The 23,782-nt window shown below is 44.9% G+C and overlaps 1 protein-coding gene across 1 annotated transcript; it reads right to left on the bottom strand.

The window, feature by feature from the left end:
- Nucleotides 1-1,374: 1,374 nt before the first annotated feature.
- LOC118155645 (vasculin-like) lies at nt 1,375-22,948 on the bottom strand. Its single transcript, XM_035309033.1, has 5 exons — nt 22,807-22,948; nt 11,178-11,362; nt 8,870-9,010; nt 8,218-8,376; nt 1,375-1,600 (listed from the first exon to the last, which is right to left on the bottom strand). Exons 2-5 carry the CDS (start codon nt 11,325-11,327, stop codon nt 1,592-1,594), a joined length of 459 nt encoding a protein of 152 aa, XP_035164924.1. The 5' UTR covers nt 11,328-11,362; nt 22,807-22,948; the 3' UTR covers nt 1,375-1,591.
- Nucleotides 22,949-23,782: the final 834 nt, after the last annotated feature.

Here is a 23,782-nt window from a genome sequence, read left to right as displayed (position 1 = left end):
TTTTCGAAGTTTTGATTTATATATCTCTCATGACAAGGACTAGTGCTGTTATGCAAGTTAAAGGAGTCATCCTGTTAAAGCAATTATACATTACAGAGTTTAAAGTAAATTCCACTCAAGTAAATCTCTACAAATGCTGCAAAATTCCCAGGCTGTTGTAACAGCAATTGTAACTTACTAGCCATGATATAAGAACTAGGAAGAAAGCTTATTTAGAAAGCAGACTGTTCAGGTTCACTCAAATATTAGAAGTTCTTTAATCCCATAAATCTAAAATGTTTATTCTACTCATTTGGCAACTTTTAATTTTTATTCAGCAATTAGCCAAGCTGCCTCAGAAGTCTTAGCAACTGTAAAAACAAAGAAGAGTATGATTATCTAGCTAGCACTCTTTTGACAACAAAAGCCCCAGACTTGGCATATAACAGCATTACCCATAGCAGGAGGCAATCACTCAGCCAGTTCTGCACTTGTAAGAAATAGTTTTGAGTCCAGGATTGAGACCATCATTATCTTTCCCCTTCCATTCAGTGTTATCTGCTTCCAGAAATTTTAGCATGCTTAGCAATAAATTCTTAAGAGGTATCCCAGTAAACATATGTTCAGCTGTTAAATTATTAACCTGGAAAATGCATCTTAGATTATCAAAGAAAATTCATAAAAATATTAAAGAATTTTAGTGTATTAGGCAAAAAACCTTCCTCCAAGCATGATTCAGAAGCTGATCACAATTTGCATCATTATTTCAGAGGTGAAGTCTGTCACTGCAGGCCTTAAAAAATATCAACATCATCACATTATAAAAGACTGATGTGAAGTTATCTACTTAACCACTCAGTTACACAGTGCATCTTCTACTGATGATCATTTAAATTAATGTTGGAAGCTGGACAACTATCACAGTTACATGATTTGTTACACCTGAACATCTTTTGACACCAGTTAGTGAAACAGCAATGGCAGGGAACTAAATACATGCAATTGAAAAGAAATACTCCAATCTATGTGTTACGTACATCTGTCCAACGATATTATGACTTTTTTCCCCTCCAAAATACACTGCATCTGAAAATCAGCTGTCTACAACGAGACCTCCCTCCACTTCCCCTTCTCAAGAAGTTGTAGAAAGCAATGGGGTCACTTCTTAGCCTTCTGTTCTCCAAACTAGACAACCCAAGTGTCCTCAGCCTTTCCTTACAACCTGCTTCACCATGGGCCTCTCCACAGGCCATAGGGGAACTTCTGCTCCAGTGCCTGGAGCACCTCCTCCCTCTCCTTCTTCACTGACCTTGGTGTCTGCAGGGCTGTTTCTCACTCCTTGCTATCCCAGCTGCTGTTGCACAGCAGTATTTTTTTCCCCTTTCTTAAACATGTCCTTATAGAGGCAATAAACTAACATCGTTTATTGGCTTGGCTCTGGCCAGCGGCGGGTCCTTTTTGGAGCTGGCTGGAACGTGCTCTTCTCTAATATGGGGCAGCTTCTGGACTCTTCTCACAGAGGCCACCCCTGCAGCTCCCTGATACCAAGTCCTTGCCACGTAAACCCAACACACACATACAGTTAAGTTGTACAGTCCCATTACAGCAAATTTTATTTTTCCTGAAATAGAAACAGGTTCAGAAAAGTTAGTCTTACAAGCAATACACAGTGGCACTGTTGTTTTTTGTTGTTTTTTTTTTTCATCTCTGAGTAACCCTTCAAGATCACTTTTTAAATATATATATATATATATTTTAAACCACTCATAGATGTGTAATCACCTCATCCTGAATAACACATTATTTACCTTCACACATACTACATAAGGTAACTATGCTTGTACCTCTTTGGTGGCAGGTAGTACAGACAAATATTCTCAACGTGTCAGCCAGGCACTGCATGAACTGATCCAGAATGAAAGAAATCTGACATAATATTATATACAGCATCATCATAGAAGGATTCTAGATTCTTGAATCATACAGTACAGACCTTCAAGTTCTCAATTTCAAAGTAGAAGCAGTTTCTTTATATATGCATAAATCAAAATATTGCTCCTATGACAAAAATAAGAATAGAGAACTTCTGGGTATCTAAGCCCTCCAATTAGAAAGGAAACAATTTGAGAAAAAGAACAAAGTTTTTCCATTAACTGCTTTGAAGGATGTCCTGGTTTCAACTAGCATAGAGTTAATTTTCCTCCTAGTAGCTGGTAGGGTGCTATGTTTAGGATTCAGGATGAGACTAATGTTGATAACACACTGATGTTTTAATTGTTGCAGAGCAGTGCTTACGCTAAGCCAAGGTCTTTTCAGCTTCTCGCTCTGTCCTGCCGCTCGGGGGGAGGAGGTGGAAGAGGGTGGATGGGGGGGAAGGTCCTTTTGGTTTCTTTCCTTTATTTCTCACTTCTCTAGCTTGTTAGTAATTAGCAATAAATCTTACTATCTCCCTATGCTGAGTCTGTTTTGCCTGTCACAATAATTACTGTACGATCTCCCTGTCCTTATCTCAACCCTTGAGCCTTTTTCCTTGTATTTTCTCCCCGCCCCTCTTTGAGGTGGGGGGGGTGAGAGAGCGGTTGTCGTTTACTCGGCCGCCCACCCGAATAAAACCACCACACCGCTCCAGCCCCTGTGACGGGCCCGGCGGTCATTCCAGCTCCTGTGATGGGCGCAGTGGTTGTTCCAACCCCTGTGACAGGCCCAGAGTTTATTCCAACCCTTGTAGCGGGCCCTGCCTTCAGTCCAACCCATGTGGCGGGTCCTGGGGCTGGGTCACGGAAACAAACTGTAGCAGTGCAAGTTGCACCTGTAACCAAGATGAAAAAATGGCTTAGAGAGTCAGATCCTTTAGAAGGCAGAGAAACTCCTACTAAGACTAGGTCTGGAGAAGACGAGGCTGGGCCATCAGAGGAATAAGAGGATGAAGATGAAAATGTCAAAAAAACAACAGTAACTACCCGAAACCTATACCAGGGTGAGCTACGAGATGTGAGAAAAGATTTTTGTCACTGTATAGGTGAGCAGCTTGTCACCTGGCTGTTCTGGTGATGGGACACCGGAGCCAATAGTTTGGAATTAAAGGGCACGGAAGCCAGGAGGCTGGGATCCCTTGCTAGAGATGCAGGCATTGACAAAGCAATTGGAGATGGAGCATGATCTTACAGCCTCTGGAGGCATCTCCTGTCAGCTGTGAAGGAAAGGTATCCCTTCAAGGAAGAACCTGTATGTCTACCAGGCAAGTGGACCACTATGGAGAAGGGAATCCAGTACCTGAGGGAATTAGCCATGCGGGAGGTGATTTATAGGGACCTATACAACAAACAAATATCCAAGGATCCAGACGAAGTCAAGTGTACACGACACATGTGGCGGAAGTTTGTACGGAGTGCTCCATCATCATACATCAGCCCATTGGCATTAACAGCCATGAGTAACCCACAGTGATGAATTGGCTAAACAACTCCGGCAGTAGGAAGAAAGTCTCTCCTCTTCCCTACAGTCCTGTGTCTCGGCTGTGGAGAAACTTTCTGAAGAGTTCCACCAACTAAAAGAGAATTCACCTTCCTCGTCACCTGTACAAACCAGTGTCTCAGCTATCAGGGTCAAGTGTCCTTCTGTGCAAGGAAGACTATGTAGTGGGTACACACCCTGTGGTTTTACCTACGTGACCATGGAGAGGACATGAGAAAATGGGATGGAAAATCTACGTCGGCCCTAGAGGCACGGTTAGGTGAGTTGAAGGGAAAAACAATCAGGAAAAAGGGATTCTATGAAAAACTTGTTGCTCCAACTTCCAGCAGGCAGTCCTCCAGACACAGAAATTAAGATTCTGACCAGGAATAGAGGGGCCCTGCCTCCAGCCAGGGAGAAGAAAGGGACAATCGAGTTTATTGCTCTGTGTGGATTCAGTGGCCTGGCACGTCAGACGCACAGAAGTATAAGGCTTTAGTAGACACCGGTGCACAGGGTACTGTAATGTCATCAAGCTATAAAGGGCCAGAACCCATCAGTATTTATGGAGTGACAGGGGGATCCCAGCAGTTAACTGTATTGGAGGCTGAAGTGAGTCTAACTGGGAATGAATGGCAAAAGCACCGCATTGTGACTGGCACGGATGCTCCGTGCATCCTTAGCATAGACTACCTCAGGAAAGGATATTTCAAGGACCCAAAAGGGTTCTGGTGGGCTTTTGGCATAGCTGCCTTAGAGACAGAGGGCATTAAACAGTTCTCGGAAGACTCTCTCGGAAGACCCTTCTGTTGTGGGGCTGCTGAGGGTCGAAGAACAGCAGGTGCCAATTGCTACCACAACTGTGCACCGGCGGCAATATCGCACCAACCAAGACTCCCTGATTCCCATCCATAAGTTAATTCGTCAGCTGGGGAACCAAGGAGTGATCAGCAAGACTCATTCACCTTTTAATAGTCCCATATAGCCAATGAGAAAGTCTAATGGTAAGTGCAGACTAATAGTACACTATCGTGGCCTGAACAAAGTCATGCCACCACTGAGTGCTGCAGTGCCGGACATGCTAGAACTCCAGTACGAACTGGAGTCAGAGGCAGCCAAGTGGTATGCCACAATTGATATCGCTAATGCATTTTTCTCCATCCCTCTAGCAGCAGAGTGTAGGCCACAGTTTGCTTTCACTTGGAGGGGTGTCCAATACACCTGGAATCGGCTGCCCCAGGGGTGGAAACACAGCCCTACCATTTGCCATGGACTGATCCAGTCTGCGCTGGAGCAGGGGGAAGCTCCTGAACACCTGCAGTACATCGATGACATCATTGTGTGGGGTGACACAGCAGAGGAAGTTTTTGAGAAAGGGAAGAAAATAGTCCAAATTCTTCTGAAGGACGGTTTTGCCATAAAACCAAAATAAAGTTAAAGGACCTGCATGAGAGATCCAGTTTTTAGGAATAAAATGGCAAGATGGACGTCGTCAAATCCCAATGGATGCGATCAACAAAATAACAGCTATATCTCCACCAACTAGCAAAAGAGAAACACAAACTTTCCTAGGTGTCGTGGGGTTTTGGAGAATGCACATTCCAAATTACAGTCTGACTGTAAACCCGCTCTACCAAGTTACCCAGAAGAAGAATGATTTCGAATGGTGCCCCGAGCAACGACAAGCTTTGAACAAATTAAGCAGGAAATAGTTCATGCAGTAGCCCTTGGGCCTGTCCGAACGGGACCAGATGTAAAGAATGTACTCTACACCGCAGCCGGGGAGAATGGCACCACCTGGAGCCTCTGGCAGGAAACGCAAGGTTGACCCCTAGGGTTTTGGAGTCGGGGATACAGAGGGTCTGAGGCCCGCTACACTCCAACCGAAAAGGAGATATTGGCGGCATATGAAGGAGTTTGATCTGCTTCGGAAGTGGTCGGTACTGAAGCACAGCTCCTCCCGGCACCCTGACTGCCGGTAATAGGCTGGATGTTCAAAGGAAGGCTCCCCTCTACACATCATTCAACCAATGCTACATAGAATAAGTATTTTACTCTTATTACTCAGCTCTGATTACTCATTGGGCTCAAATAGGAAACCCCAGTCTCCCAGGGATCTTAGAAGTGATTGCGGACTCGCCAGAAGGCAAATATTTTGGGATATCACCGGAGGAGGAGGTGGTCCGTGCTGAAGAAGCCCCACTGTACAACAAGCTACCAGAAAATTAGAAGAAATAGGCCCTGTTCACTGATGGGTCCTGTCGTATTGTGGGAAAGCATCGGAGATGCTTCCATCGGAGATGGAAGGCTGCTTTATTGAGTCCTACGTGAGAAGTTGCAGAAGCTGCTGAGGGAGAAGGTGAACTGAGTCAGTGATTTATGGATGGTAGCAAATGCCCTTTGGGGGTGGTTACAGCAATGGAAACAGAACAACTGGCAGCACAAAGGCAAACCCATTGGGCTGCTGCATTGTGGCAAGATATTGTTGCCCGGGTGGAGAACCTGGTTGTAAAGGTACGCCATGTAGATGCTCATGGGCCCAAAAATCAGGCTACTGAAGAACATCAAAACAACCAGCAGGTGGATCAGGCTGCTAAGACTAAAGTGGCTCAGATGGAACTGGACTGGCACCATAAGGGTGAATTATTTATAGCTTGATGAGCCCATCACACCTCAGGTCATCAAGGAAGAAATACATCATCAAGATGGGCTCGTGATCGAGGGGTGGACCTGACCATGGACACTGTAGCACAGGTTATTCATGATTGTGAAACATGTGCTGCAATCAAGCAAGCCAACGGTCAAAGCCTCTTTGTTATGGAGGACGATGGCTGAAATATAAATATGGAGAGGCCTGGCAGATTGATTACATCACACTCCCTGAAACACGCAACTGCAAGCGCCACGTACTTACAATGGTGGAAACCACCACCGGGTGGCTGGAAATGTATCCTGTGTCCCATGCCACCGCCCAGAACACTATCCTGGGCCTTGAAAAGCAAGTCCTATGGCAACATGGTATTGAGTGGGTGTATCAAATCCCCTATCACGCACCAGCCTCCGGGAAAGTTGAGTGATACAATGTTAAAGACTACACTGAAAGCAATGGGTGCTGGGACATTCAAAAATTGGGATGCACATTTCGCAAAGGCCACCTGGTTAGTCAATACTAGGGGATCTGCCAACTGAGCTGGACCTGCCCAATCAAACCTGTTACGCACTGTAGAAGGAGACCAAGTCCCTCTAGTGCATGTAAGAAACATGCTGGGTAAAACAGTCTGGGCTACTCCTGCCTCAGAAGAAGGCAAACTCATTCATGGGATTGCTTTTGCTCAAGGACCTGGATACACTTGGTGGGTAATGCAAAAGAATGGGGAGGTCCAGTGTGTACCTCAAGGGGATTTAATCCTGGGTGAAAATAGCCCATGAGTTGAGTTGTATTATTTTAGTTATTATATAACAGTGTATGTCATCGCTATCATGATTGCTATATGTCAATGTCCTATTAATGGTATCACCGTAACAGCCAGGCAGATAATAATGAATGAATTTTGATAGAATTCGACAAGCATACAGATGTGATGGAACGAGAAGAAGCTTCAACGTGTGATGATCCAGCATCACACACCATCTCTTCTGCCCTGAAAGACTGCTGTGACAGATGGAGCCCGAAGTCAGTCACCGACTATGCAAACTCAGTGGACATTCTATATACCATAGAAGAAAGTGGTGATTAATTGGAATGTAGTGGAAGGGGTGTAACCTGAGCACAACATAAATGGTATGGAATAAGGGGTGGATATATGTCCTGGATTCAGCTAGGACAGAGGTAATTTTCCTCCTAGTAGCTGGTAGGGTGCTATGTTTTGGATTAGCATGAGAAGAGTGCTGATAACATGCCGATGTTTTAATTGCTGCAGAGCAGTGCTTTACACTAAGCCAAGGACTTTTCAGCTTCTCGCTCTGTCCTGCCAGCGGGCAGGCTGGGGGTGCAGCAGGAGCTGGGAGGGGGCAGACCCAAGGCAGCTGACCCAAACTGACCAAAGGGGTATTCCATACAATCTGACGTCATGTTGAACAATATATAGGGGTGGCTAGCTGGGGTGGGGGTGCCGGCTGCTCAGGGATAGGCTGGGCATCCATCAGCAGATGGTGAGCAATTGCATTGTGCATCACTTGCTTTATACACATTAGTAGTAGTAGTACTATTATTATTTTCCTTTTTTTTCCTGTCCTAATAAACTGTCTTTATCTCAGCTCACAGGCTTCACTTTCCCATTTTTCTCCCCCATCCCAGAGAGGGAAGGGGGATGGTGAGCAATTGGCTACCTGGTGCTTAGCTGCTGGCCAGGTTAAACCACAAGAAAGGATAACAGAGAAGTTGCAAAACACTGCCCTCCAGAAAGATTAGTTTAGTGTACTAAGCTTCTTCATTCTTTTTATTGTTGCTGAATACAAGATTTGCCTGAGTTATTAACATATATGAACACATTCTGCAGAAAGAAAAATAAATTACTGAGAAGCACTGGAGAAAGTTGTACTTGGAGCAACTTTTTACAGTTCAAAAGGTAATTCCTTTCCTACATTTAGAGATGCGAGATCATGCCTTAACAGTCTGGTTATAGCCAAATAAAACATAGGTTACATTCAGCCTGAAACCTCACTCCTCTCTCTCCCAGAAGCTGTTGCACAGCAGTTTTTTTCCCTTTCTTAAATATACTCTTACAAAGGCTCAACCAACATAGATTCAATTGCTGGATCTACAACACATATGATGAACATTACCTTCTCTTGCTCAGCATGATTTTCATCTTTGTGTTCTTCCATTCTCTGTTTCAATGCTTTCAAAAATTCACTCTTCTTATCAGTCCGCATTCTTGTCAACTTTGTTAAACGAGGCTGACCAACTTTGTCAACAGAGGATGAAGAATTTGACTCATTACACTAATGTAGGGGGTGAGGAAAAAAAAAAAAAAAAGACTTAGAAGCACAGTTGTTGAAATTTTTCTAAATGAAAGACAAAAGGCCTTTCAGGAACCTGTAGTTTTGGGTTGCATGTATATCCACAGTCAAAAGCAGAGTAAAGATATCCATATTCCAGTATATATGGTTCTTGCACCTAAATAGAGATGCAGGTTTATGGAGCACTGCTAAAAAGAGTTGACCTTCTGAAGTATATTAGCAGTTTTTAAATTTTAAACCTACCAAGTTATACATACTAGTGCACCATTTTTTACTCTAAATCAAGCCTACAAAGCAAATTATGCAGTAGTACTTAAAAGGCAGTGAGGTACCTTTCACATTACCCTGTCTCACATTAACTTCTAGAAAACAAACTTATTAAATACAATTCTCCACAAGTTTTATTGATCTACTTATCTAACCAAACAAATCAAAAAATTGATATATTTGATTAGAACTACAAGCGTTATTTTACCTCTTTCACTGAATTCTGTGATACAGGAATTGCCTTGGTGTTTGATTTGAAAGGACTGAAATTGCCAATACCATATCCAGATTCATGAGGAAATAAAATCCCTGTTTTATTTTCTTTTGCTTGGCTTTTCCACTGCATAGTCAAAACAAAAATTAAAGAATCATCAACTACAATAGAATTATTTTCAGGCATCTTTAGAAAACTGATTAAGGAAAAGCAAATCATAACAACCATAATTTAGTCCAAACACCTGCTTTCTGTAGGACCAACTGTTTATGAGCAATTAATCCTTTCATAAATAGCTAACACTTTTTATATAAAGAGCTAAATTTAAGAACAATTAAGATCATCATATGTGATGTATTAAGAATTAAAATATGAGTCTTTAACAGCTGAAAATAATTATAAAAGAGTTATAGTAAATGGGAATACATCAGGCTGGCAGCCAGTCACTGGTGGGGTTCCCCCAGAGTTCCATTTTGGGGCCAGTTCTCTTTAATGTTTTCATAAATAACATGGACATAGGACTCCAATGCATACTACACAAGTTTGCAGACAACACTACATTGGGAGGAGCTGTTGACTCCCTCAAGGGCAGAGAGGCCTTGCAGAGAGATCTTGACAAATTAGATGGCTGGGCAATCACCAACCAATAGAATTTTAAAAAGAGCAAGTGTCAGATTCCACACCTGGGATAGGGCAGCCCTGGATATGTGGAACGACTGGGGGATAAAAAGCTGGAGAGCAGCCCCACAGAAAGAAAAGTGGGGGTTTTGGTCAATGGCAAGTGAATGAGTCAACAGTGTGCCCTGGCAGCCAGAAGGGTTAACTGTACCCTGGAGTTCAAGCACAACATTGCTAGCCAGTCCAGAGAAGTAACTGTCCCACTCTACTCTGCACTGGTGCAGCCTCACCTCGAGTACTGTGTGCAGTTTTGGGCACCACAATATAAGACAGACATAAAAATGCAAGTGAATGTCCAAAGGAGGGCTACAAAGATGGTGAAGGGTCTAGAGGGGAACCAAGCCTGCCAAGTTCAAGAAGGAAATTTGAACTTGGACATTTGGACAATGGTCTCAGACATATGGTTTCATTCTGGGGTGGTACTGTATGGAGCCAGGAGTTGGACTCTATGATCCTTGTGGGTCCCCTCCAATTCAGTGTATTCTAAGATTCTATGATAATGTTTTCAATACTAATGTTTTCAATACTAGTTCTGTAGTTATAAACAGCTCTATCAGGTGCTCTTAGGAGCACATGAAAAATCCCTGAAACAAAAAAAGATGAACATGGAAAGTTGCATATGGAGAGGGACCAAAATGGCACTCAGAGGTTGCAACATCGTCTATATCAATAATTGGAATAAATTCTGAAGGTGTTTTTATGCCAACTATAGCTCTCAACTTGGTATCTCTTTTTTCTGTTAAAAACATATACAGAAAAAGCATTACTATTCCATAAATTAAAAACATCCTTTCACTCTCACTTGAATGCTTCTTGCACTTCTCAAAAAAAAGGCAAATAAGAAATAAAGGAAGTTTCAGTTATAGTATAATTTAAAAAGAAAAATGAGAAGGTGTTTCCAGTCAACTTTGGGGCATGTGGCACTTGAAGTATGCAAGACTTGAAAGCATACTCTAGTGTCCTGGTTTCAGTTAGGACAGAGGTAATTTTCCTCCTAGTAGCTGGTAGGGTGCTGTGTTTTGGATTAGGATGAGAAGAGTGCTGATAACATGCTGATGTTTTAATTGCTGCAGAGCAGTGCTTACACTAAGCCAAGGACTTTTCAGCTTCTCGCTCTGTCCTGCCAGCGGGCAGGCTGGGGGTGCAGCAGGAGCTGGGAGGGGACAGACCCAGGACAGCTGACCCAAACTGGCCAAAGGGGTATTCCATACCATCTGACGTCATGCTAAACAATATATAGGGGTGGCTAGCCGGGGTGGGGGGGCTGGCTGATCAGGGATAGGCTGGGCATCCATCAGCAGATGGTGAGCAATTGCATTGTGCATCACTTGCTTTGTACACATTAGTAGTAGTAGTACTATTATCATTATTATTATTATTATTTCCCTGTATTAATAAACTGTCTTTATCTCAACCCACAGGCTTCAGTTTTCTCGTTTCTCTCCCCCATCCCAGAGAGGGAGGGGGGAGAGTGAGTGAACGGCTGTGTGGTGTTTAGCTGCCAAACAGGTTAAACCACATCTAGGAACAGAATTCTCAGGGGTGAAATGAGCACATTCAGTATTAGTGCTCCCCCCACTCCCACCCCAGCTTGTTATTCATGCCACCAGTATCCAAAACTCACCTTTGCGGGTGGAGTGGCAGGTTTAGGGACTAATCCTTTATAAACACTTGTGCCAGTTCCATTTTTTACTAGCTGTGAATGAAGACTTCCTACTAGAGGGAATCCAGATATTTGCAGTTCTTTTGTACTGCCCTTTTTAATAACCAGCATTCTTGGAGATCTAGATTTAGGATTCAAAGGATACTCTGGAAAAAAGGAAAATGTGTGCATATGTATATAGTCTTAAGTTTCTACTTCATAGGTTACTGGACAGACATATGGACCAGAACAAACAGGCATAAAGCAAAAACTTAGTCCACAGTTAGGTTTCACAAATAACACACTGTTCAAAACTGGATAAAAAAAGGTTCTGTTCCACTTTCTACAACCACTGCTTGTAAGATATTTCACTTGGCACTGCAGGAATTTAATTTCAGAAAGATATTCTTTAGTCAAAGAACTAGCTATACAGCTCTTGTTTGCAAATATAAACTCCAAATGCTATTAGTTGTTAATAGTTATCTTCAAAAGATATTACGGCTTTCATATTTCCTTTTAAGGTTACTGAAGAATTATTACTCATAATAATTAACAGCTCACTTTAGAGTCAATGTTCCATAAAGTCCTTTATAAACATCACTTCTTATCAGAAGTGATGCATACTATTCCAGATCATGGCAATGACACATTTCTATCTCTATGCTTAACATGTCTATAACAGAACATCTGAACCCTACACCTTTTCCAGGTTCAAGACAGCACTAATTAGAAACATACATTCAGCTGTCATATGCACTAAATAACTGACATTTGACAGTTTTCAAGAGCAGCTATTAAAAATAGTTTAAAATTTCCAAAAAGTGGGAAAAACTATTTTTGCACATGCACTACAATCTTGCATCAACCAACTTTTCCAAGATTATCTTCTCTCCCTGCAAGTGTTTCTAATTCATGGTCAGGGTCACCACATCCTACATTTAAAAAAGAAAACTACCTTAAAAGCATAAATTACTTTAGTTTTGTTTAGCAGGTAAATGTTACACTTGTGATAAAGTTAAATGAAAAATAAGTACAAAGTTATGAAATAAATTTTCATAATACAAGCATGCTCTCATCCCAGGTACACAAGATAAAATGTAATCTAAAAGTATCCTTTTTTTAAAGCAAGCATTTAAAGGGAACGGCAACATTCTTGAACACTGCATTTCCTTTGATAGGGAATAAAGAGCCTTAATTTCTGTTTTTCAACTACAAAATGAGATTTGCAATAGCCAAGCTATAATAAAGATATCACACTGTAAGCTGTAACAAGCCACTGCACTGTAGTTTACCGAACCTATTTAACTAACAGAACTGTTTCTTTCCCTTGCTTGTGAAGCAATACCTAAATAACCTGGAATCAAGAATCAGATCAACCTGAGCCACATCATGCAGCAGCCAGAGTACTTCAAACATGATAAAACACTCAATTTGCTATAGAAATAAAATTAGCTATTGTTACACTTGTATTGAAAGTTAAATATTTGACTTTCACATTAAAGCTACTAAATACATAAGAATGGAAAGTAGTCCAATTTTTTAGACTACTGCAAAAGTTCTTAGTGATTCTGTAAAACTAGACATAGGCCACCCACTGCTCAACATGCTGGGGAAGTATGAGAATAAGAGTCAACAAATTAAAGTACTGTGGACTCATGGTTAAGTGAGAAGGGGCATGATTTAATTGCAATGAGCAACTCAGGTTGTGAAGGACCGTGAAGATAATGTAGGCCCAGAGCTGATAACCTTGAGTGATGTTACAACTGGAATATGCGGAACTATATGTAGGAGGAGAGACGACATCACTCCGCGTGAACAACACCATCGTACCAATCATATTAGTGCTAGAGACACATGTACAGAGAAGCTAGACCAATCATAAGTCGTTGTTGGCACATGTTGTAGTTAGTAGCCTACATATTCTTTGTTAGAACTTGCAATAAAGGAGAACAATTATACTCGCATCGAGGTTGCGTCATTACTCCGGGTCACTCCCATTCCGACATCTGGTAGCAGAGGATGGTTACTCGCCAGATAGTCCAACTCGACTGAGTTCTCCGAGACTGTGGTAAGCAGCAAGAGGAGGGGAATGGGAAACTAAACGGCTGGGAGGAGTGCTGCTTGTGTGCATAGTCAGGGCAGACACGGACCTCGCCTCCCAGAGAAAAGCGCAGCCATGGAGGTAGAAGCTGCTGCATTGTTGCTCGCTGGAATACTCTCTAAGAGAGGTAGCGAGACAACGGGAAAGCAACTGTTCAAATCGATCAAGCTGGGACAATGATGGGGACATTTTAGAGAGACGACCCTGCTGTTCTCTGTTACGGAATGGCAAGAATTTGGGAATACCATGTGGGAAAAGACTATAACGCGAGATTCAAAAAATGAAAAGGAGGTGAAAACTGTCCACGAGATGTGGCATACAGTATTAGAGACGTTAAAAACCATGAAGGCAGAAAGGGAAGTAGCCTGTGCCGCTGCTCAAATGCTAATCCCGGGGATGGCCCCTATAAAATCTGGGGACTCTGAAAGAAAACCCGGGACTCTTGCACGTATCTTTGGGCTCCCTGAGGTTAAAGGAATGACCGGGGTTCCATGCTCAACGGTCCCCAAACTCCTATCGCGCATTGAAGGTGAAGGGCCGGGTAAGGGGCCGCCCCCACATTATGCAGGAGTCCTGCCGGACCCACCATCGAGCGCTGAAAAGGCGGAAGTTGGCAGGGCCAGGTCAAAGTATAGATCTGAGCCGCTTGCGGAAGCAACACCCCAGGACGCCCGGGGGGATGTCCTGCACCACCCACAGGCGAGGGAGGAGAGGCGTGCCGACCCCCGCCCTCGGCCCTGCCTCTGTGCCTGCCCTTGCCGCGCTCGACTGACTCCTCTGCTCCGGCAACTCCACCTAGCGATGACCATATAGAACCTCCCCCCAAAAATACGGGAAAGTTGTTACAAGATGTCTTGCAGCGCCTTGGGGATCTGGACCTGCGGTTAAAAGGGAAGGTGTCAGTAGCTGATCCTTCCCTGTTGAGCAAAAAGGAAACCACTCCTCCTTCTCCCTGCTGGCCCACCAACGCCAGTTAGACCCACGCGATGGAGTGGGGTCATAAGGGATGCTATCCTGGAAGGACAATGGAGTGCAACCGCTAGAATAGCTTGTCCTGTGGTACACGAGAACGATGCGGCAAAGTGGAAGCCGCATGATTGGAAAATTTTGCAACAAGCGTGAACCACCATTTCAAATTATGGAGTAAAATCTGAAGCTACTCGACAAATTGTCAGGTGGATATTTTCTGCCAATTTGATGTATCCCTATGACTGTCGGAACCTAATGAGACTATTGCTTATGCCAACCCAATTTCTGTTATGGGGATCCTCGTGGGCGCAATGAGCCGCCCAAGATGTTGGGAGGCAGCAGATGGGTGACCCGTTATATGGGGTAACTGCAGACATGCTCCTGGGGGAGGGACACTTTTCTAGCTTGGAGGTACAATTGACCTTCCCTGCCATCATGTTACAACGTTCCGCACAACTTGCACTAGACGCTTCCCTTAGTTTGCCTGGTTCCTCAGTTCCCTCATTTGGGATGGTGATGCAAGGAGCCACCGAAAAATATTCAAACTTTATTGATAGACTGTGGGAAGCCGTGATGAATCACCCTGACTTAGGTGATGAAAATAAACAACAAATGTTTAAAATATTGGCTTTTGACAACGCCAACAAAGCCACAAAGCAGATCTTAGCTAGTCTGCCAAAAGGGGCTAGGGTGGAAGAAATGTTGTTGAGGGTAGAGAGAGCTGAGGCTCAAAAACACAGCAATACAGTTGCTGCAGCCATACAAGGAGCTGTTCGTGAAATCATTCAGCCCTTGGCAGCTGTTGTTCAACGCCAACGGCCTCGACCCACAGGGCAACCTTTCCGAGGGAATTGCTTTAGGTGTGGAGAGGTTGGGCACGCCAAAAACAATTGCCGTAGCACTGTGTGGTGTGAGAACTGCCAAAAGAATACACACGCAACAAAAACCTGTACGGGCAACTGGAGGAAGAGCGCGCAGAGGGGCTGCATGCAGACACAAATCACCTCTCGTGCACAGCAAATCACCTCTCCAGGCGAAGGCCAGGTTTTCTGGAACAACATGAGCCAGCAACCAAAGGGAGCCTCGGAATTGATGTGGAGACCACAGTAGATGTCACACTCACTGATACCAATGTTAAAATAATTCCCAGCAATGCCGTAGGACCCTTGGTATATCAGGACAGTAAGGTGGGAGGGCTTCTTTTAAGCCGCTCCTCCGCTGGAGTCAAAGGGTTAATTATACTCCTTGGCGTTATTGATGCCGAATACACTGGGCGCATATATATTATGGCTTACACTGTCTGTCCACCTCTGTTTAACCCAAAGGGCAGCCGAATAGCCCAAATACTTGCCTTCGACAACCCCACAGTGTACCTACATGAGCCAGCAATATATTGTGGGGACCTGAGCTTTGGATCCACTGGACCTGCAGTGTGTTTTACTACACAAATGGAGCAAAGACCCACGATGAGTCTCATTATCTCCCAAGGTAATCTGTCAAAACAGATTGTCGCCATGCTAGACACCGGAGCTGATGTCACCATTATAAGTAAGTCCATGTGGCCAGCGCGTTGGCCTGTGGAATTGCCAACCTCATTGATAGCAAGGGTCAGAGGACATTCCACTCCTTATATGAGCCGATATCTGGTCCAACTACGATTCCCGGAGGGACAACTAGTGAATCTTAAGGTATACGTGATGTCACTGCCCAGGACGTTGGAAGCCTTGATTGGCTGAGATGTCCTTAGTCAGATTGGAGCCGTCCTGACTACGAACCCTTTTTAATAATGGGCACTGGGGAGCAGTCGCCCAACCCACCGTTAATATGGATCACCGATGAGCCTGTGGGTTGACCAGTGGCCCATGACAGAGGAGCGACTGCAGATAGCAAAACAAAAGGTGTCCGAACAGCTTGCGGCCGGACACATTAAACCCTCTGTTAGTCCATGGAATACTCCTATTTTTGTAATCCCGAAAAAGGGAGGGAAATGGCACCTCCTGCATGATCTACGACGGGTAAATGAGCAGATGCAATCTATGGGAGCTCTGCAGCTTGGAATGCCTTCTCCGGCTATGTTGCCCGATGCATGGCACATACTTATTGTGGACCTAAAGGACTGTTTCTTTACTATCCCTTTGCATCCCCAAGATACACAGAGATTTGCCTTCTCCGTACCCGCGATTAATAAAGCGGCACCTGCCGATCGCTATGAATGGGTAGTCTTGCCACAAGGCATGAAAAACTCACCTGCCTTGTGTCAATTATACGTGGATTGGGCGTTGCAGCCTCTCAGGAAACAATGGCCTAATACACTAATTTACCATTATATGGACGACATTCTCTGCTGTCAGCAAGAGCTGTTTACAGAGGACTCTTTGAAACAGTTAGCTGACACTCTATCTAAGAAAGGACTTGTAATTGCCCCTGAAAAAGTGCAACACACAGCCCCATGGAAATACCTTGGGTGGTCCATAGCAGATGCAAAGATTCGCCTGCAGAAGAGAGTTAGAAACCAAAATATGGACATTGACTGATGTTCAAACGTTGTTAGGGGACATCCAATGGGTGCGCAATTGTGTTGGTATCTCCAATACGGACATTGCGCCTCTGACTGTGCTTCTGCAAGGATGCCATCCAGCTGATGCGATTACTCTGTCTGCAGCACAACAGGCTGCGTTGCAACGAATTATACGGAAGCTACAAGAGGCGTGGACAGGTCGACGCATCTCGGAACTGCCTATCTCTCTATTATTGTGCAATGCTGAGGACTCACCTTATGCGGTCATCTGCCAATGGCAAAACAAAAAGGGGGGACCATCTTCCTCCTTCCCTATCTGTGACATTGACAAATGTGATGGGGATGGGGATGTATTTAGAATTTTAGAGTGGGTATTTCTAAGTGTACAACCAAAAACTAGTATTGAAACAGGGTCAGAAGCAGTGGGAGAGTTGATAAGGAGAGGCAGAGCAAGAATTGTAGAAATGAGTGGACAAGAGCCCGATGATATTAGTATACCTGTTAACGCAGTCGATCTAGAGTGGTGGCTGTGGAATGCAACCCCCATACAGGAAGCTTTGTGGAGTTACGGGGGTAAAGTGCACTCGCAGCAGCCAAAGGGAAGGCTATGGCAGGTTCTGAAACGTAATCAATGGATAGAGAAAACTAAGGTTCAAAAGAACCCTTTGGTCGATGGCCTTATGGTGTATACAGATGCAGGAAAGCGCTTGCGGCGGGCAGCCTGCATCTGGCAAGAAAAGGGTCAGTGGTGCAAGCATGTTATAGAAGGACAAGCTCAAGACTCTCTACAAACATTAGAGCTGACTGAGGTGGTTTGGGTCTTAAATAACTGGCATAATAATGTTTGAATGTTGTGACATTACTAATATGTCGCTGGAATAGTGCCGTACCTAGAAGATGCCCTGCTTAGGGAGACAACTAACCCTCGACTAGGGAAGCTATTCATCCAATTAAGGTCCACGCTCTCGCAGCAAACTAAGACCAGTTGCATTATACCTGTGCGAAGTCATCAGTGGAATATCGGTTTGGGGCAAGGTAATCAGTTGGCTGACAGCCTAGTCAGTCCAGTGTGCCACGCACCCCCGACAGACAAATTTCAACAGGCTAGACAAAGTCATGATACCTTCCACCAGAATGCCAAAGGCCTAAGGAGGCAATCTGAGTTGACAGAAAATGAAGCTCGATCTATAGTTCAGGCCTGTCCAAAACGTGGGAACCATGGGCCAGGAACAGGACAAGGAGTTAACCCAAAAGGGTTAAAGGCACTAGAGTTGTGGCAAATGGATGTCACACATGTCCCAGAATTTGGTAGGCTGAAATATGTACATGTAACAGTTGACACCTTTTCAAAAATGATATGGGCGACTGCATTGCTGGGTGAAAAAGCACATCGTGTGTAAACATCTACTTGCTTGCTTCGCAGTGTTAGGAGTCCCTGAGCAGATTAAGACAGATAATGGGCCTGCAAATATTAGTCAGAAAGTCAGGACATTTATGTTAAAATGGGGCGTCAAACACATGGCAGGGATTCCACACTCACCAACAGGGCAAGGACTCATAGAGCGTACTCATCAAGTCTTATAAGACTATCTGAACAAGCAAAAGGGAGTAGAGACTGAGGCACAAAGAAGACTGTACCGAGCACTGTTTACCTTGAATTATCTGTGCCTGATGGGTGATCGAGAAGAACCACCAGTGATGATACATCACCAGAATCTCAAGTTTGATACAACAACGACCCTACCCCAATTTAAAGTGATATATAGAGATCTGGCCACTGGGATCTGGGAAGGGCCTGTTCCGGTTATCTTTAATGGTCAAGGTCATATGTGTGTTTCCACAGGTCACAGACCGGTGTGGGTGCCTAGCCAAGCGGTGAAGCCTGTACTGGATCATCAGGGTCAGTCCAGCAACCAAGATGATAAGAATCCTGATTCTGGGGATAGTAATCCCGATAATGATGGCCCTCCATCACGTTGAGCCTAGGGAAAATATGTGGGTTACCTGGGCAAATGTGATGGGGCAGTTTGCCTTTTGCTTATTGTTTGCTTCTGCAACAGAGCCTTTTTGAACATGCTTGCTGTGAGTGTCCCTAGAGCCACAGGAATTAGATATCCTGGGAAGTGTAACAGCCACATCATGTGTCACTCCCATTCCGACAAATTACCACTTAAAATGAGCAACAAGATTCAGATCTCAGTACTAGTAACAGTTTAAATAGTAGCTTTCATGTTATTTAAATTGGCCCTCATTCTGAGGCACTCTACAAGCAGCTGGTGGAAGTCATGAAGTCACCAGCACTCACTCTCACGGGGGATTTTAACTTCCTGTACATATGCTGGAAATACAACACAGCCCAGAGGAAACCATCAAGGAGGTTTCTTGAGTGTGTGGAAGACAACTTCCTGACTCAGCTGGTTAGTGAACCTACTGGGGGGTCCCCCACTAGACCTGCTAGTCATGAACAGAGAAGGACTGGTAGGAAATGTGGTGGTCGGGAGTTGTCTTAAACAGAGTGACCACAAAATGGTAGAGTTCTCTATTCTTGGTGAAGTCAGGAGGGGGGTCAAGGCAGTAAAACTGCTACTTTGGACTTCCGGAGGGCAGACTGTTCAGGACAGTGGTGGGGAAGGTCCCTTGGGAGTCAGTCCTGAAGGGCAGAGGGGTTGAGGAAGGCTGGACACTCCTCAAAAAGGAAGTCTTAAAGGTACAGGAGCAGGCTGTTCTCGTATGCTGTAAGATGAGCCGGTACAGAAGACCAGCAAGGCTGAAGAGGGAACTTTTGCTGAGTATCTGGGAGAAAAAGAGAGTTTATGCTTGGTGAAAGAAGAGACAGGCATCTCAGGAAGAGGAAGAATACAAGGAAGTTGCCAGCATATGCAGAGAGAAGATCTGAAAAGCTAAAGCCCAGCATGAGCTCAACCTGGCCACTGGTTAAGGAAAACAAAAAAAATGTTTTTACAAATATATTAAAGGCAAGAGAAGGACCAAGGAGAATCTCCATCTTTTACTGGACGCAGGGGGAACATGACTACTGAGGATAAGGAAAAGGCTGAGGTTCTTATTGCCTTCTTTACATCTGTCTTCACTAGCCAGACCACTTATCCTCAGAGTACTCAGCCTCCCGACCCGGAAGTCTGAGACAGGGAGCAAAAGAAACCCCCCACACTTCCGGTGGAAACAGAGACCTGCTGCTCCACAGGGACTGTCACAGGTCCATGGGGCCAGATGGGATCCACCCAAGGGTGCTGAGGGAGTTGGCAGATGTGACTGCTGGGCTGCTTTCCATCATCTATCAGCAGTCATGGTCATCTGGAGAGGTCCTGGATGCCCCTGTGACTAGCGGTGTTCTCCAGGGGTCAGCGCTGGGTCTGGTCTTGTTCAATAACTTCACTGATGACCTTAATGAGGGAACAGTATCCACCCTCAGCAAGTACACTGATGATACAAAGCTGGGAGGAGTGGCTGACACACCAGAAGGCTGTGCTGCCATTCAGAGAGACCTGGGCGGGAAGAAACCAAATGAGGTTTAACAAAAGCAAGTGTAGTCTTGCACCTGGGAAGGAACAACTGCATGCATCAGTACAGGCTGGGGGATGACCTGCTGGAGAGGAGCTCTGCGGAGAAGGACCTGGGGGTCCTGGTGGATGACAAGTTGACCATGAGCCAGCAGCGTGCCCTGGTGGCCAAGAAGGCCAATGGGATCCTGGCGTGCGTTAAAAGAAGTACGGCCAGCAGGTCAAGGGAGGTGATCCTCCCCCTCTACTCTGCCCTGGTCAGGCCTCACCTGGAATACTGTGTCCAGTTCTGGGCTCCCCAGTACAAAAAAGGACAGGGATCTCCTGGAAAGAGTCCAGCAGAGGGCCACAAAGATGATATGGGGCCTGAAGCATCTTCCCTATGAGGAAAGGCTGAGAGACCTGGGTCTGTTCAGCCTGGAGATAAGAAGACTGAGAGGGGGATCTTATTAATGTTTATCAATACCTTAAGTGTGGGAGACAAAGGGATTTGGCCAACCTCTTTTCAGTGGTTTGTAGGGACAGGACAAGGGGCAATGGCCACAAAATGGGTCACAGGAAGTTCCGCACCAACAAGTGAAAGAACTTCTTCACAGTCAGGGTGACAGAGCACTGGAACAGGCTGCCCAGGAAGGTTGTGGAGTCTCCTTCTCTCAAGATATTCAAGGCCCCTCTGGATGCCTACCTGGGCAACCTGCTCTAGGGAAGCTGCTTCGGCAGGGGGGTTGGACCCAATGATCTCTTCAGGTCCCTTACAACCCCTACAATTCTGTGATTCTGCAACTGGAGACTCACTAATGTGACACCCCTCTATAAGAAGGGTCATAAGGAGGACCTGGGGAGCTACAGGCCTGTCAGCCTGACCTTGGTGCCAGGAAAGGTGATGGAGCAGGTCATCTTGAATGCAATCACACAGCATATGCGGGACAACCAGGGAAACAGGCCCAGTCAGCAGGGGTTCATGAAAGGCAAGTCCTGCCTGATCAACCTCATCTCCTTCTATGAAAAGGTGACCCGCCTGGTGGATGAGGGAAAGGCTGTTGATGTAGTCTACCTAGACTTCAGCAAGGCCTTTGACATGGTCTCCCACAGTATTCTCCTGGAGAAGCTGGCAGCCCATGGCTTGGACAGGTACACTCTTTGCTGGGTTAAAAACCAGCTGGACAGCCGGGCCCAGAGAGTGGTGGTGAATGGAGTGAAATCCAGCTGGTGACCGGTCACCAGCTGGATTATTCCCCAGGGGTCAGTGTTGGGGCCCATCCTCTTTAATATCTTTATTGATGATTTGGATGAGCGCACCTTCAGTAAGTTTGCAGAGGGCACCAAGTTGGGGGGAAGTGCCAATCTGCCGGAGGGTAGGAAGGCCCTGCAGAGGGACCCAGACAGGTTGGGTTGATGGGCAGAGGCCAGTGGGATGAGGTTCAACATGGCTAAGTGACGGGTCCTGCACTTCAGTCACAACAACCCCATGCAGCACTACAGGCTTGAGGCAGAATGGCTGGAAAGCTGTGCAGATGAAAAGGATCTGGGGGGTATTGATCAATGCTCACCTGAACATGAGCCAGCAGCGTGCCCAGGTAGCCAAGAAGGCCAATGGCATCCTGGCTTGTATCAGGATTACTGTAGCCAGCAGGACCAGGGAAGTGATCGTCCCCTTGTACTCTACTCTGATGAGGCCGTACCTCGAGTACTATGATTTTTTTTGGGCCCCTCACTACAAGAAGGACAACGAGGCCCTGGAGAACATCTAGAGAAGGACTACAAAGATGGTGAAGGGTCTGGAACATAGGACTTATGAGGAGTGGCTGAGGAAAGTGGGGTTGTTTAGTCTGGAGAAGAGAAGGCTCGGGGAATCCTTATTGTCACATTCTTAGTGAACAATTCAGTATCAAAAGCCCACTTTCAAGAAAAATATGGCTATCATTTTACAGTACTAATCAGGTGGAGATGAGAAAGTTATCCCAGACTACAGTTCAGTTCAATGCCCACTCTCAGGGTTGGTTTTGTTATAAGTAATTCATCAACACACAGATCAGCTCAAGAAATTTGCTTCCAGGAAGAGACCTTAAGGCTTTGTAAGCTAACCTGCTCTTTCCAGCCCTCCTAGGTTTTTCTCCCAGCTCTTTAATTATTCTAATCAGTCACAAGTATTCTTTCATGAAGTCTTCAACTAGCAATCACATCACTAGTTTAGGTGACCCACCTTTGTGACATTTCCTCTTCGTAGATAAATTCTTGACATCTTTACAAACAGATGCATACTTGTTCTGGAACAAGAACCCTAGCTGTGGTTGTATCTACAGACCAGACTGATATTCAAATAGAAGCATTAGAGGCATTCAATAAAAGCTCTTACAAAGCGATACTCACATTGTAACAGTACTGAGGAAGTTTCCTCAGTTTCCATCTGTATCTTTGTAATATTCTAAAATAAATTATGTTTCTAATAAAACAACTTCAAATCTGTACTATATTTTTATATTTAAGAACATCAAAAATACTCACCCCACACACCTGCAGCTAAAGACTTATTCTGGTTTGGTTCCCTCTCATATTCTGGATTCAAAGACGGCTGAAAGGAAAGTTCATCATTATTTAAAACAAAATTCAAAGAGTCTTGAATTCTAGGACCAATGAAATGAAGAACCACAACAATATCAGAAGTATAACCTCTACTGTCCAAGACTTTTAAATGGAGACAGACTAGAAACTTCCCTCTGCAAACCCAAATATACCAGTGCTCACTTGTTTCTCTTCTCCAATAAAAGATCTCTGGGCTCCCCGATACAAAACAAGACAGGGATCTCCTGGAAAGAGTCCAGTGGAGGGCCACAAAGATGATACGGGGCCTGAAGCGTCTCCCCTATGAGGAAAGGCTGAGAGCTGGGTCTGTTCAGCCTTGAGAAAAGAAGACTGAGAGGGGAATCTTATTAATGTTTATCAATACCTTAAGTGTGGGAGACAAAGGGATTTGGCCAACCTCTTTTCAGTGGTTTGTGGGGACAAGACAAGGGGCAATGGCTACAAAATGGAACCCAGGAAGTTCCTCACCAACATGCGAAAGAACTTCTTCATGGTGAGGGAGCACTGGAACAGGCTGCCCAGGGAGGTTGTGGAGTCTCCGTCTCTAGAGATATTCAAGACACGTCTGGACATCTACCTGGGCAACCTGCTCTAGGGAAGCTGCTTTGGCAGGGGGGTGGGACCCAATGATCTCGAGGTCCCTTCCAACCCCTACAATTTTATGTTTCTGTGATCTCAAGCAGCAGTCCATACCATTATATCAACTATCTGAACAAAGCCAAAAACAAACCAAAAAAAAAGTGATGTATGGTTCTTCAAAGAGGAAGTTTATCCTTTCTCTTATATCCTAAAATTGTAGGTTGAAACATGAAACCTCAAAGGACCAGTGGCAGAATAACTTTGTTAGTACTTGTGGTGGTTTTACCGTGCTAGGCAGTTGAACACCACAACCGCTCTC

The sequence above is a fragment of the Oxyura jamaicensis genome, chromosome W (genome assembly GCF_011077185.1).
Source record: "Oxyura jamaicensis isolate SHBP4307 breed ruddy duck chromosome W, BPBGC_Ojam_1.0, whole genome shotgun sequence".
Classification (NCBI taxonomy): domain Eukaryota; kingdom Metazoa; phylum Chordata; class Aves; order Anseriformes; family Anatidae; genus Oxyura; species Oxyura jamaicensis.
This window is presented reverse-complemented; position numbering and strand designations above follow the sequence as displayed.